Consider the following 15,491-nt stretch of genomic DNA (forward strand, 5'->3'; position numbering starts at 1 on the left):
GTGGTTGCTCAGCGGCATTTAAAGATATATTCTCAGCTATTAAGTCTAAGATGAAGATACATTTTATGTTAACTGGTAAATAGTAAATAAGACTCAGTAAATTCTAATATTATTATAAACACTCCAAAAGATATTTTGTTTTCCTTTAACTAAAAACATTTAATTTAACGTGGCCATCTTCCTGTTCCATTCCATCACTCCAAATGCGACGCCGCGGCATTTAGCCGCGTTTTTGTTGTGGGCGTAGTGCACATAGGCCCTCAAGAAAGCCTTCTAATACTCAGTAGCGATCAAACTTCATTGCAAAATTAATATTTGTTATTGTTTCCGCGATACTAAATGCCTTCCGATGCGTTCTTCGCCAAAAGTGTAACGCGGAGCTGAGATAAATTCGCGCATCGCATTAAAATTGCGCTTACTTTCACCGCATTCGAATTAATAAACGTATGTACATACGAGCGTACTGGCTCGCATATGTATCTGGATATGTGTGTATGCAGCAGATAGTTTGTGTAAAGTGGATACGTACATAAAATGGGATAGTTGTGCGGAATCGGCTCGAAATACTCGAATTACGTTCGCAAAATGTTTATCTTTGTGGCGATTCGAATTTCGAATGAAAGTCTTAAAGGCCGGGGACTACTCATTTCACAAGTGCAAATAGCCCATTGGTTTTCCTCGACTTCTTATAATCCAATCGAATTATAAGCTCATATGTTTTGACAATAGGTAAAACAGATACATAGGTTCTTAAAGGCTGCTTCTGCTTCCGTGAGATGCACTCTACATCGAGCAGATAAAGTATCTTTATGTGTGTATCTTGAAATAGAGTGCCTATTGACTACCAAATAAGTTGAACTATCTTACATGAAAACAGATTTACAGATTGAGAAAGGCCGAGTTCAGTGCAGTGCAACTACTAACCTAATGTGTAATGCCTTTCAGTAAGCCATGATGAGGGAATCGGCGCACGATATCAACATGGACACCTGGAAGCAGTGGATCCTCGAGGCAATATCGAAGATCAGGTCCCAGAAGCAGAGGCCCTCCGTGCAGAGGATTTGCCAGGCAATTGGCACACACCACAAGTTCCACGAGGACATTGTGGCCGAGAAGCTGGAAAAGGCTGTCGAGTCGGGAGCCGTCATCAAGGTCTACAACAAGGGACTGCACTCCTACAAGGCACCGATGGCCAAGCGTCGCGTCAAGGTGGACAAGAACACTAATCTGTACAAGCTGGTGGCCAAGGCGGTCCACGACCTGGGCGAATGTGAGGGATCCACCATCAAGAGCATTGAAAACTACATTCAGAAGTTCAACTGCATCGACTTGTCGCCCAATGTGGACTTTAAGGCCGTCATTAAGGCTTCAATCAAGAAGGCCGTGGATGCCGGCTTTCTGATCCAGGAGGGAAAGCTATACAAAAAGGGCAAATCCTTGACAACCCCACGGAAATGCGCACCCGTCTCGGATGTGGTCATAAAGGGCGAGGAGTCCTGCACCCACTGCTCGGGAAATTCGCAGAAGAACCTCAACGGAATCCCAGAGCCCTTGAGCTCCTGCAAGCAGTGTGGGATCTCTTTGCACACCACCTGCGCCAATATCGCCGGCAGATGCAAGTCGCAATCCTACGTGCTGCTCTACATGCTCGTCACCAAGGGCACGATCTGGGATTGCCAGAACTGCGCGGACTGCGCCGTTTGCAAAATGAGAAACCGGGGCCCGTGCTTACTGCAGTGCTTCGTGTGCAAGGACCATTTTCACTTAACTTGTCTTGATACGATTCCAGACAAGAAGCCGAAGCATCCATACAGGTGAGTCAGTGTAAAATTGCGAGCTCAACTGGACTTTACCCTCTTCATACCCCATTTAGGTGTAAAACATGCTCCAAGCAAGGCTTTGATACTCCGAAGTTACTTAAGAAAGACAATTCAAGAATTAAAATGGAAGCTGAGAGGTAATCTTAAATACATTTAAACCCAACTATTTTTATTGAAAGAAAAAACTATTATTTTAGAATGACCCCCTCGTATAAGTATGCCTCCAGTAAGCGCCAATCCATCAAGAGGGACGGCAACATCGAGAGTCCTTCGACCTCGAAACTTTGTGTCTACAACGACGGCAACGGCCAGAGAAGGAAAGTGCCCGCCAGCTTAAGCTCTAGAAAACTGAACCACAGCGAGGACCAGTTCGAGTTCCCCAGCAAGCAAAAGAGGTCGCACATATTACAGGGAGGCTACTTGGCTAGCCAGGAAACGCGCAAGCGAACCTTTTCGGATCTGTCCTCCACGAGTTCGTCCAGCGAGAGTGAAGACGAAGACGATGAGGACGACGACAGGAACAGGAATGGCGATGACAACGACCAGGACGAGAGCACGTCGTCGGATTCGTGCACTTCATCCAGCTCAGACTCGGACTCCAGCGAGAGTTCCAGCGACAGCTCCGAATTCGATGACGAAAACGACGAGGAAGAAGACTACGACACAGATCGCAGCACGATAAAGGGAAAAATCTTTGAGAGTGGCAAGCAGAGCTGCGCTAAACTTAGCACAGGCGATGGCCTCGGCTCCCCGCAAAACAATGAATTGGGCAGCGAGAATTGGGGGTTTGCTGCCGTGGCAAAAAACCCCATCGATATATTTGTAAAATCGAAACATAATAGCAATGTCAAAGGAATTGGTTACTCCAAGCCGGCAGCAAGCACGTTTGCCACGTCCCCCGCAGCAAATAGAGTGCAAAAGAGCACTCCAGTAGCTTCGTCTACTCCCGAAAAGAACTCTGCGCCGATTGGCGGCATGACAATTAAGCGTCAGACTGCCAATGGGCAGAAGAAAAAGATTGTTCCCTTGAAGAGCATGCCCCTCGAAGCGGGCAAGTCGTACGAAAAATGCGAGGACGACATTCCGTATCTAACAGAGGAGACTGTTATGAAAGTTCAACTGCTGGAGGAGATAGAACGCAGCAGAGAGACCCACAGCGAAGCTGATGGAAAACGGGAAATTAACAACGACGAGGATGTGCCTGGGGAGAGTACAAAGCGGGCCAATCCCTTTGAGAACCAGCCACTTCCGCCTGGAGTCACCGCCACGGACGTGGAATTGTATCAAGAGGTGCTCCATAAGGCCGTCGTTCAAATGTCCAACAATCATATAGAGAAGGTGAACGACGTAAGCCTGAAATCCGGACAGAACACCCAGAGTCCCAAGTCGATCCAAATTGGAAAGTGGGACATCGAAACCTGGTACTCCAGCCCCTTTCCGCAGGAGTACGCCAGGCTGCTGAAACTGTTTTTGTGCGAGTTCTGCCTCAAGTACACAAAGAGTCGTTCTGTGCTGGACAGGCATCAGAACAAATGCATTTGGAAGCAGCCGCCGGGCACTGAAATATTCAGGCAGGGAAACATATCGGTGTTCGAGGTGGATGGCAATGTCAACAAGATATATTGCCAGAACCTGTGCCTGCTGGCCAAGTTCTTTCTCGACCACAAAACACTCTACTACGACGTGGAGCCCTTTCTGTTCTATATTCTCACTAAGAATGATCAAAGCGGATGCCATTTGGTTGGCTACTTCTCAAAGGAGAAGCACTGCACCCAAAAGTACAATGTGTCCTGCATCCTGACGATGCCGCAATACCAGAGGCAAGGCTACGGCCGCTTTCTGATCGACTTCAGTTACCTATTGAGCCGTGAGGAGGGACAGTTGGGCACTCCGGAGAAGCCGCTCTCGGATCTGGGTCGACTTTCCTACTTTTCCTACTGGAAATCAGTCGTGTTGGAGTACTTGTACAAGCATCGCAACTACACAAAGATCACCTTCAAGGACATTGCCATTAAAACCGGCCTGGCTATTTCCGACATCGCCCTGGCCTTCGAGTTGTTGAACTTCATAAAGCTGAGAAAGAACGACGGCGACATCAGGTATCAGATTAATGTGAAAATTGATTGGAAAAAGGTTGTGGCCCACCATAACAAAATGGCGAACAGCAAGACTCGTATAATCATAGAACCCGACTGCTTGAGGTGGAGTCCGTTGCTGTCGGTGTCGAAATTACCCAACATAATCAAGCCCATTTCCAATCGAGAATATTTGAGCAACCAAATGGAGACAAATTCGAATTTCAAGGAAATTAATGAAGACAAAATCAGCGTAAAGCAGGGTGTTCCCACCTCCTCGAAGGTGAATCAGGAGTCTTCCGAGTTGTCTACCAAGAATCGGGGACCCAGCTCGGAAAAGTTACTCGACGAAAGGGAAAACCCGCGAAAACGTGCATATCCGGAGGAGTTCTTAAAGTCAGCGTCTAATGAGGCAAAGAAGCCCAAGTTGACTGCGCCTCAGCCGAACCTTGAGGATCAGTCGTTCGGTGAGCTCTCCGACTCATCGGATTGTAAATCTTCTAAAGAACTTTCGGAACAGTTGACCAAAAGAGCGCAAAGGTTGGCCAAACGCAACGACCTCATCCCCCACACCAACAAAAGAAAGCATTTCGACCGGCCCCTTGAGAACAATGCTGCTTCTACCGACCATAATCCGCCAGCTCAAAGTCAAGCGGATACTGCGGGCACCGAAAATGGCCCCAAATTGGAAGAAACTGCTGCCAAGGAGACCTGCAAGAGTGTTGTGGAAAAGGAGCATGTCGACAAGCCAGTCAACATTATGCCCAAGCTGCGGGGCAAGCAGTCCAATGGGAAGCGCTCCGAGGAGCCTCAGTTCAATGAAAATCCTACATCAGACCCAGTCGCAGTTGCCTCGCTGAGTCCAGCCAAGGAAGTAACTAGAGAGCCGGCTAAAGTGGCAAAAACGGAGAGTCCTGTCAAAAACCAGGAGTCGGCCAAGCACGATGCTGAACCCAACAGCGTCAGCGATCAAGTGCTCGATGCAGTGGCCAAGAAGACCAAAAAGACGTTGTTCTCTGATGTAGCATCGTACAACACTGAGGATGTTAAATATAATTCAGAGGAAAAGCCAATGGCAATCGTGCAGGAGCCGAAAGAAAGTCCCAAGGAGGCTGGCGTAAAGGAGACCAAGCCGCTTGAAGTTCCTGAGCAGAAGCCCAAGGCAAAGAGTCCGGAGAAGCCGGCACCCGCTGCGGAGACAGTATTGCAGCACGTACATGCTCCTGTGAGTACGGAAAAGATCTCCAATTCCACAGAAGAAAGTAAACTGGAGTTGGATGTGCACTACTTGAAGCTGTCGCCGGACTCCGCGCTCAATCCACCAGTGGCCTCAGTGCAGAAACCAGTGCCCGAGCCTCCAGTTCAGAAGGAGAAAGCTAAGGAGCTCCAGGCCGCTCAGCCAAGCGAAGCCTTACAGAAGCAACCAGAAATAGAGATGGTCAAGAAAACCGAAACCCCTGTATCTAATCCGCCATCAAACCGTACTGACGTTTCCTCTCTTGTGGAGCAACCAGTTAAGGCTGCGCCAGAAAAAGTGGAGCAGCCTATGGCCAAGGAAGCAGTCGACATCAAAGATAAAGCACTCAAAAAACCTGTGCCAGATGTGCCTGTCGTAAAGCCAGAGGCTACTAGCTGCGAAAAGAAAATCGATCCCAGCAAGACGAAAGTGTTTCACGAGAAGGAAGCTATCAAAACCGATCAGCAACTAGTGCAGGTCAAGGAGGAGGAAAAGTCAAATGCGAGGGCTCCCTCGGCACCCATTCCCATTCGGGACAAGATCCAACTAAAGGGTAACGAACACGCCCAGTTGCAGAACTCCATTCCCTCCCAGTTTCCACTGAATCAGATGCCCAATTATCACACCTCGCAGTACTGGCAGTGGGAATACTATGGCTACAATCTCTCGCACCTGGACGCATCGCAGAAGGGACAGAAGCAGTTCCACAAGGACCTGGCCACGACAATGGCGTACACGCACAACTTTACGCAAAACCTTTATCAGTCCGCCAATCTGGCCATGCAGCACGCCCATCACCAGATGCACCAGACCAAGGAGAAGCACAAGGTGGAGCGCAAGAACAGCGGCAAGAAGGAGGAGCAGAACAAGGTGGTGTCCAGTGTCAATGTGGTCAGCACGGCTCGCGAGGATGCCCATGTGCAGCATTGCAACGAGTACGCGGCCAACAACCAGGCGGCCTTGTACAACCAGAAATGCGCAAGTCAGCAGAAGCAGGCGCAGCAAATGAAGTCTCTGGCCAATGTCCAGAACCCAGTGCCCCGGCAGAGCAACTCCAACGCGTCGGAGTCGACGGTTCTGATGCCCAATCCAGTGATTTCCCAGGCGGGATCTGTACCTGCCAAGCAAAAAGTCGAACATGGCGTCAACTCGACATCGGTTATTTCGCGCGAGGGAAAGCTGAACAAGATTGGGCATTCCAACATTCACGCCACCGCCCAGCATGCTAATCTTCAAGTGGGAGGCGGCCAGTCCGACGTCAACCCGAACATGGTTTACAACACGGAGTCCTCGGCGAATTCGGCCATGCAGCACTACGATTGCGGAATCAGTGCCCAGATAAACATGGACTCGCCGGCCAACATTGGCTCCGCCATCGCGCACGGTCCTCAGGAGATCTCAGGCACGTCCAATGTGCACATGCATCAGCCGCACAGGCAGTTCTCCGACTGTTCCATGCAGAACCAGCCGGTAACGACGCCCATGCACATGTCCATCCAGAACTCCCACATGCAGCAGCAGAACAACTTGAATTTGAATCTGGCGCCAGAAGGCTCGTCAAATATTAACCTCTTAAGTAATCCACAGCACCAGCACCAGAGCAGGAAACTCAATGCCCAGGTAATGCATTCCACTTTGTTTTGGCTTGTGTCTCGTATTAATTTCTATATACTTCACTCTACAGGCGGACATTGCAGTTAGCTCGCCGACACCTTCGCACAGAGCCACCACGCCCAAGCAAATTCGGAGCGGAAATACCCAGCAACGCGACGCTAAGAACGCGGCGCCACCCACAACAACAACAAATACTCATCATCAGATTCCCCAGGGCGGATCAGCGGCCAATATTTCCAAGTCGCACCACGACTCCTTGCACAACCTGCAGTTCTCGCAGCACGGACACCAGCAGAACATGCAGCCCATCGACTACGTGCCCATCCCGCAAATCAGTCAGAACTTCTCGGCGAATCCCTCGAACTATGACATCGTGGGCATGCCGGCGGTGATCCAGCAGCGGATGTCACTGAACGGATCCGTGCACTCGCTGGCCAACTCGCACCAGCGCATCGAGCAGCCATCGTCAGCGTGTGCCGTCAATAACTTTTACTTGCAGAACAACATGCCGGCGGCTGAGAACGCGCCACGGGTGCCGGTCTCCAGTTCTCTGGGCGGTCCGCCGTCGGCGGGTAACAATGATCAGCGGCAGGCAGGTCAGGACTCGATAACCACGGCGAATAGTAGTGGCGCAACAGCTTCGCTGGCGGGAAATCTGTGTAGCCTGTCCAAGCTGCAACAGCTGACCAATTGTCTGGAGAGCCAGCCGTGCAACACGTCACCGGGGGCCCAGGTGAATCTGGCGCCCTCTCCGCACCATCCAATTCCGCCCAACTCGACCCCTCCGCCGCACCTGCTCATGCAGAACAGGAACATCTCCACGCCACCCAACATGCTGCAAACGCAGGTAACGCCGCTGCAGTACAAGTACTATCCGGGCAACATGAACATCCCGCCAATCACGTCGGCGCAAAACACGAGTCGGAACACCCGCAACACACCCTCCGCCCCGGTGCAGCACACGTCGGCGCCGATGGGCAGCGGCAACAATAGGACCGCCAATGTCCACATCAGCCCGAACTTGATGGCCCCGTACGGAGCGATCAACAGCTACCGGATGTCGCCGCAGCAATCCCCGCCCACTGGAAGCTACAGCTCGGGAGGCGAGTACCCCAACTCGCAGATTCCGATGCAGATGATGAATATGCAATCTCAGTACCAGGATGCCTGCGTGCTGCAGCGAGGCACTCCATCCAACCCGATGTACCCCACGTATTCCCCCTACTTACCTCTCAACGGTTCTATTCGCAGATAATAGATGCGCACATTTTATATGTTACTTTATTAAGTATGCCTGTGCATAGATGTGTGCTGTAAATAAACATATATTACGTCAATTTAACAATCCAATCCCCCGTTTAAAATGATTCAGCGGCGTGGGCGAGTCTGTTGTTTAATACTTTTCTTTATTGCTTAGATCTAACATTGTTCAATCAAAGCTTGTTTATTATTTCGAATCTGCTATAATCTAGACTAATGTCAATGTGTTCTTGGTTTCCTTCTGGGCACGGCTGCCCTTAACAAAAAGAGACCAATCTTCGAATGTTATTCCGTATGAGTTTTTCTATTCGTGGTTTTATGTTAAATACACTTGGGTAGAACGATCGATTGCTTAGACGGTATGTTACGAGCTATGAATATTTATTTAGCTTTTGTTGTTTTTCAGAATGAAAACTAATAACTTAGCGTAGTTATGCGTTTAAAAGGAATTCACTATGTTAAGGTAATAAATAAATAGGTGGAAAATAGTGGTAAGGAATAAAGGCCGAGCTCTGTTTGTCCAGTCAAGGTGGCACCTAAACGACATGGTAATATAAAACTTTCTGATTCGCAAGCCGCAGGAAATGTAAATTTAATAAGTATAGGAAGCATTTAGTGGTTTATTGATCACCTGTGTGATCTTATTAATTGTCTAATATAATTAAGTTTACTTCTTGGGCGAACACAGAATACAAACAACGAACTTTAAATACATTCAAAAATGTAAGGAAAACAATTATAAAACCGCCTTTCGACCAATCATCTATACAGTACATATATGTACAAACATCGTTACAAATCAAATGCAAAGGCAAAGAAATACAATTATCAATAACTAATAATCTGAGTATATTTGAGCTCGTTATGGCGGCGTCGCCCTGAACTGGACACGGAGTTATTGGACCATAGTCTGTCTATTTACACTCGCTATTGCGACGACCATTCGTTGACGGGATAAGTACTGCCGATGTACGATGGCTGTCGCATAGACTCGCTTGACGCTGGTGAGGAGTTAACAACCGAACTCCAATGCTGCCGGGGGAAAACATTCGAGTTCACGTAGGACGACGGAGCGCCGATGTAGGACGCCGGTGGATGCAGGTTGGAATGGTACGGTGCGAAGTTTAGATTGCCGTATGAGGTGTAGTTATTAATGTGGTAGCCGGAACCTGGTGGTGCGGACTTGTGCTTATTGTCGTAGTAGTCGTAGTACTGGGGAGGATATGTGTGCTGAAAGGGCTTGGGCTGGAAGTACGAACTATCCGCTGGCGGCGGTGCCTCGGAGCTGTTCGGAGCTCCCGGATGCGGTGGGAGCGGCGCATTGGGCTGAATACTATTGGCGTTGCTGTAACCCTCGCCGGCGGCCGGCAGGTGGTTCTGATGCTTGTACGCCGGCGGTGGTGGCTGCTGCGCCGGTTGCTGCTGCGACGCTTGTTGCTGCGGCTGTTGATGGGACTGCTGCGGGTGTGGGTAGCTCAGATCGGATGGCAGCTGATGCTGATTGGATGTGGCGGCTAAAGTAGTATTTGGTTGTGTCTGCGACTTAAAATGTTGCACGTTCTCCGTGGATTTTCTATCCTTGGCAGGCATTTCTGGTCGGCTAGTGGTCGCCGGAGTGGATTCCTTGTTTTTCACCACACGAGGCTCGTCATCAGCAGTCAGATCTTTCACATCTGAAAGAAGATATTAACTTTTAGCCAATTGTAAGTTAAAAACTCGTACCTTCCTCTGGAGATTGGGGCTTTGCGGTATCGGTGTCACCATCGTCAGTTATGTCAATCACATCGTCCTTATTTGTCTTTTCTGGTTCAGTTTTGGCCGTGGTCCTTATAGCTATGATCTTCCCGCTGTCCAGCTGCATGTAAATTCCCTTCGCCGACTTGAGAACCATAACTCTCTGACCTGCCTTCAGAATTATATTGGCCTTATCGGCCGAATTTGTGGGAATGACAACATCTGAAATAAATGTGAGTTACAATATCTGGAGTTTATTGGCAACCAGACGCGTTTTACCAAGAGGCAAGGTCATTTCTTGGGCAGTCATCCCCTGTCTTTGCCAAACGTCAGCCGGGATCCATCGCGTTGATCGGGCTCCAGTTGAGGACGATGTATTGGTTTTTATTTGCTATGGATTAGTAAAAACAATGACATAAGTGCTTTGTAATATGGCACCTATCTACAAATCACTTACCTGGTTCATTGGCTTGGTAATCACCGTTCCATCGTTGTTCACGATCTTGTAATTCATTTTCGCAGGTGCATAGGTGAATCTCTGATTGACGGCAGCTTTCTTTTCCAGCTCGTAGCTTCGATGAGCTTGTCTTTTTTCAGCTTGCGACAGCTTTCTGTCCTTCTGATCGACCAACAAACTCTCGTGCATGAATGGTTCCTTTGTAACACAGTGCCTGTGCATGTCGAGAATAGTGTTTATTATGCCGTCGACATGGACAGCATGCTCCTGGCCATCGTTCTTTTCGGTCTTGATTGGCGAGTGAGAGGCACCGTTTGGTGATTTAGGCTCATTTTGATCGTCTAGTGGCTTCGTGGGTCCATTATTTGATTTACTCGACGCTTCTGGCGACATATTTGCACTTCCTGGCTTGCTTCCTTCCTCCGACGGCGAGCCTGGCTTACTCAAATCGCCTGCAGACTTATTTACCTCCTCGACAGTGTCTTCATCAGAGTCATAGTCCTGGCACAGATTTGTGATATCCTTCATGGAAAGATGCGCCTCAGGATTGCATTCATCGACGATTCTATCGGACATTCCTTGCTTCTTGATCTGCCGATCGTAGATCTTCTTCTCCAGACACTTGTCCATTACGATTCTGTACACAAAGCACGGCTTTGTCTGACCGTATCTGGAGAGTAGGAGGGTACGTTTAATTAAACATCCTAGGTATATAAACAACCTATTAACCTCTTACCTATAAATCCTATATACAGCTTGTGTATCGTGACAGGGGTTCCAACTAGCATCGAATATTATAACGCGATTCGCTCCGGTGAGGTTTATCCCCAATGAGCCGGCTCTTGTTGATATTAAAAAAAGCTTAACATTACTATTTGCATTAAATTCATTGACTAGCCTTTCCCTTTCCTGCGAGGAAGTAGAACCATCCAAACCTGGAGGAAGCAAAGGTATACGGTTAGAGCCATTCCGTAAGGCAGTTGTGCATACTTACGAAAATAAGAGCTGTTTTTAGTCCAAAGTTGGTTGCTACCAGGAACATAACTAGATTTCAGATAGACTTCGAGTAGGTTTAAGGTTAATAGGCTTTGGCTAAACAACAGAATACGATCTCCCAAATTCAGGCTCTCCTTCAAGATGCAGAAGAATATCTCCATTTTGGGCGAATTCGATATTAGGCCAGACACGTAGTTCTTCATCAAATCCACAGCCCACGAGCACGAGAACTCTTCGTTTCGCTGCTTGCTCTTCAGTAGCTTTTTGAACGGCTCGGCAGCAGCAACGCCACTTGAGTTTTTACTGCCCGCGGCGGTCCATTCACTTGGCTTGCCAGCGCTGCAACCATTATCTAGTTGATTGTTGGAACACGGCGCTTGTATCGTCGTTTCGACGGTTTTTATTTCGTTGGTGTCCAGATCCACGATCTCCGAAGACCCCGTAATACTTTCAAAGTTGCTCGACATGTTCGTGTCCGTTTGCTTAATGACTTCCACGCATCCCGGCTTGGGCAGAATACTGGAATCCATCCAGTAGTTGTTCTTCCCCTCACTGCCGAAAGATCCGTAATTAAGTGGCTCAGGTTTTTCGTCGTAGAAGCTTGGACTGCAACAACAAAATAATCATATAAAGTAGTCTGCATACATCGAATGTGTTATCCAATAACATACCTCTTGTTCAAGTATTTAGCATTCAAATCCGATGATGCGGGGATGTTGAATAGCGTTTGATTCTCGGCTTTGGAAAACGTTTCGATACTATTGATCGGATCCCCGGATCCATTGATTTTCTTCTCGAGGGGCGATGCCAAACTCAAGGAAGAATCTGCACTGGGCTCCACTATGGGCGTGGCCGCGCCCTTGGAAACCTCCTCGTCGATTTCTAAATCTAAATCAGTCTCACATTTTTTCAAAAAATTATACAGAACGTCTGGATGGTTCCAGATTTTGCAGCAAACAGCAAAGGCCTTCAGCGGATTTGGAAAGGCCTTTGTGCGCACCACATCCGTCATGAAGGTGTCGTAGAGCTTGCGCTGAAAGGCGGTCATTTTGACCAGGATGACGTACTCGTACTTCTGCGGCAGCGTCAGCTGCAGCACAGTGTGGGATCGCCGCTGAACGAATCCCAGCAGCAGGGAGTGCAGCACGTGTGCCCTGTATCGCATGAGCTTGATGTCATCGGGCGTGGAGTCCACGCACTGGCCATTCTGGATGGGCCGCTCGAACATGTTGCAGAACTCCGTGCGGGTGCCCAAATAGTTGGGTCGCACAAAGTCCACCATGCACCAGTACTCGAGCAGATTGTTCTGCAAGGGGTAGCCGGTGAGCACAATACGACGCCGCGTCCTGATCTCCTTCAGGGCCAGCGAGATGCCGGCGTGGGAGTTCTTGATCCGGTGTCCCTCATCGCAGATTACCAAGTCAGGCCCCGGCTTCACCAAGGCCTCGTATACCAGATTCATGAGATCGCTGCTGGAGTCCATGCCGTCGGGCCGGATGACGCTACCCTTCCGCTTGCGCGTCTTCACCAGCTTGAGAGCCAGTAGCCGGAACAGCTCGTAGCCGATGAGGAGCACACCTCCATCGTGCACCCAATTGAGGATCACCTTCGCCCGAGCCGTCAGGGTCTTCTGCTGGTCGTTCAGCACGAAGATGTCGAAGTTGCGGGCGCGAACATTGCTGTCCGTCGAGTAGCGCGGAATCCACATGTTGAACTCGCTTAGCCAGTTCTGCAGCGTGTTGATTGGCATCACACACAACACTGTCTTTGCCGAGGTATGTCTCAGGAAAATATCACAGAAGGAAACAACCTGCAACGTCTTGCCCAGGCCCATGGAGTGGGCCAGAATGCAGCCGAAGCCGCTCGATTTGTTGTACCTCCGTGTGGATTCGATGATGTTGTCGTACAGAAAGCGGACGCCGCCGATCTGGTGCGGCTTTATCACTTTCGCTATCTGCGGGGCCAGGTACAGGGTCTCCTCGCCCTCCGGATGCGCCATGTTGACCACCACCTGTCCGTTCTCGTCGGGAACATTGTATATATCTTTGACATGCATACCGCTGTTGGTGGCGTCGTCCGACTCGTTTAAGTCCTCGTCATCTTCCTCCTCCTCCTCCTCGGAGAGAAGGATGCAGTCATCGTCGGAGCTGTCGTCTATTGTGACCACCTCGCTGGGCTGCGCGCTGGCTCCCTTGTGCAGGACGTCCTCAATGCTTCCGCCACTCAGGCTGCTGCTGTTCGAATCGTCAAACGTGTCCGAGGCGATCTCCTCCTCCGGAAAGTCGACGGGCGGGTGGTGCTCGACGGGATTGGCCACTGCACAGCTCTCGATGCCTTCGCTTTCGTCCAGCTGCAGGATGCGGAAGATCTGCTTGTGCACCACCTGCTTCTGGATCTCGCGCATTGACTTCTGTTGACCAGCAACGCGAGCCAAGCGTTCCGATTCCTCCCGCTGGGCCGCCAGCGTGGTTGTGTCCAGATTGTTCTCGTTCATCACGTCGCGGATGTTCTTCCGCAGGTGACTGTTCTTCTTCTCCTCGGCGGCCGCCAGACTGAGCTTCTTGCTCGCCGCCTGGTCCTCTCCCGCCGAGTTCTTGCGCTTGTGGCCGTAAGGTACTGTGTTTTTGGCTACCTCGGCCAGGGGATTGATGACCCGGTCAGGCTCGACGGGCTGGCTTATCTCGGGGCAGTATTCTGGCATCTTAACGGGAACTTCCATAGTCCCTTCCATGGGTGTGGGTATGGGTACGGGAATGGGGGGCTGTATCTGTGCCTGTGGATGTTGTTGCGGCTGCACCTGCGGCGGTTGCTGAGGCTGTTGCTGTGGATGCTGCTGCGGCTGTTGCTGTGGATGTTGCTGCGGCTGTTGCTGTGGATGTTGCTGCTGCTGTTGCTGTGGATGTTGCTGCGGCTGTTGCTGCGAATGCTGCGGATGCTGATCCGGATGCTGCTCTGGCTGCTGCTGCGGATGTTGCTGTGGCTGGTGCTGTGGGTCTGTAGAGGCATTGTGGAAGTACCGCCTGGGATCATCCGGATACATTACGGAGGGATGGAACTCATTGACGTTGGGCCAACCCTCCGGCTTTTGTAGTCTTTGGTTAACATCGTAATTTGGGTTTGACTCTTCCATGTTGGCGTCTGGATTATCCCTGTGGAAGCAAGAGTTTGATTATTTATCCAGATCCTTTTGGACGAGTTTCCTATTTTTCACACCCAAGTGGCAGGTGAGCAATGGAAAACCGACTTATCCCATCGCTAACAGAGGTCACGAAACCAATTAACAAATCTTTAGGGACATGGGGCGTTGTAATATACCGGATCTGCTTACTTCGCGGTATCCACTACGCAGGGAGGCCTGTATGTATCTCGGAGGGTAATAACCCATTGGGCAAACTCCTATTTACCTGGCACGGACAAACTCTTGGCTGTTGACACTTTCGGAAGTACTTTTGCACACTGACATACATACACGTTAATACCCGTCCGACTTTTGACGGATTATACGAGGTAGGATATACTTGCAAGGGGCCAACTATGTATGTAGCAAACTTAGTGGTAACTGGACGATCGTAATCCTGAATTTGCAGGCTGGAGAAGCTTTTTTGACCACGATTCGCCTTTTGCAGTCCACACATGCATGCACATTACATACTCACATACCAAGTACATACTGAAATCGTAACCGGGCCGGATTTTGGCCTCCTAAGTGGCCTATAAGTGGGCTATTAGTGGTCTTCTTTAGAGAACATCTTTCAATGATCAGCACAAGGACAACTCGAATCGAATCGGTTCGGCGGAGTTATCATTACAAATACTAATTTAATTATATATGCACATTGAAGGGGGGGAATGTTTCCTGAATTACAAGCAGAATTTTTCGTTTTCAGTTCGGGCACCATCAATCTTACGTACATTTACATGCAGCCGGCGAACGGGGGTTTCAGATAAAAGAATTAACAACGCAGGTTCTTAATTATTGTTATTTTATACATATGGATGTTTTTCTATGTGCACGATTGGGAGGTTCTCTTAATTGGGGAACGTTCTTGAGATTCTCGGCTTATCGCGTGCGGCACTGTGATTGCGAGGACCAGGTCCTTCCGATTGTTATTATATTAATTTAAAATGTTATTCTCGATTTATTTTCTCGCTGTTTTCAACATGTACGTTTGTATATAATGTATACATTACTCTACATAGATATGAACAAAGTTTTGCCCAGCTGAACGGTCAGACTGCACGATGAATGACCGATTGGTGGGGCTCTCTGCACGACTCACCGACGATAGTTATCGAAA

General features: G+C 49.3%; 2 protein-coding genes across 3 annotated transcripts; one reads left to right on the forward strand and one right to left on the reverse strand.

Moving 5' to 3' along the window:
- The first annotated feature begins 216 nt into the window (after window positions 1–216).
- LOC6736015 (histone acetyltransferase KAT6A) lies at window positions 217–8,096 on the forward strand. Its single transcript, XM_016168869.3, has 5 exons — window positions 217–444; window positions 946–1,814; window positions 1,874–1,957; window positions 2,018–6,752; window positions 6,817–8,096. Exons 2-5 carry the CDS (start codon window positions 952–954, stop codon window positions 7,999–8,001), a joined length of 6,867 nt encoding a protein of 2,288 aa, XP_016029401.1. The 5' UTR covers window positions 217–444; window positions 946–951; the 3' UTR covers window positions 8,002–8,096.
- Window positions 8,097–8,131: 35 nt separating this feature from the next.
- Window positions 8,132–15,461, reverse strand: LOC27208725 (helicase ARIP4). 2 transcript variants are annotated; one of them, XM_016184286.3, is made up of 8 exons: window positions 15,106–15,461; window positions 11,865–14,342; window positions 11,192–11,799; window positions 10,934–11,132; window positions 10,198–10,867; window positions 10,020–10,131; window positions 9,729–9,962; window positions 8,132–9,679 (listed from the first exon to the last, which is right to left on the reverse strand). In XM_016184286.3, coding segments are annotated over exons 1-8 (5,049 nt in total). In that variant the 5' UTR covers window positions 15,108–15,461; the 3' UTR covers window positions 8,132–8,933. The 2 variants fall into 2 exon arrangements, with proteins under 2 accessions (XP_016029403.1, XP_016029402.1); XM_016184285.3 differs by lacking the exon at window positions 15,106–15,461 and adding an exon at window positions 14,598–14,807.
- Between the last annotated feature and the right edge of the window lie 30 nt (window positions 15,462–15,491).

Source organism: Drosophila simulans, chromosome 2R (assembly GCF_016746395.2).
Source record: "Drosophila simulans strain w501 chromosome 2R, Prin_Dsim_3.1, whole genome shotgun sequence".
In the NCBI taxonomy this organism is placed as follows: domain Eukaryota; kingdom Metazoa; phylum Arthropoda; class Insecta; order Diptera; family Drosophilidae; genus Drosophila; species Drosophila simulans.

Coding starts and splice junctions, on each gene's coding strand:
- LOC6736015 (XM_016168869.3), top strand. CDS start 952: ATGATGAGGGAATCGGCGCACGATATCAACATGGACACCTGGAAGCAG. Junction 1,815..1,873: donor AAGCCGAAGCATCCATACAG/GTGAGTCAGTGT, acceptor TACCCCATTTAG/GTGTAAAACATGCTCCAAGC. Junction 1,958..2,017: donor ATTAAAATGGAAGCTGAGAG/GTAATCTTAAAT, acceptor CTATTATTTTAG/AATGACCCCCTCGTATAAGT.
- LOC27208725 (XM_016184285.3), bottom strand. CDS start 14,656: ATGTCAGTGTGCAAAAGTACTTCCGAAAGTGTCAACAGCCAAGAGTTT. Junction 10,868..10,933: donor GCTGTATATAGGATTTATAG/GTAAGAGGTTAA, acceptor CCTACTCTCCAG/ATACGGTCAGACAAAGCCGT. Junction 9,680..9,728: donor GCCCCAATCTCCAGAGGAAG/GTACGAGTTTTT, acceptor ATCTTCTTTCAG/ATGTGAAAGATCTGACTGCT.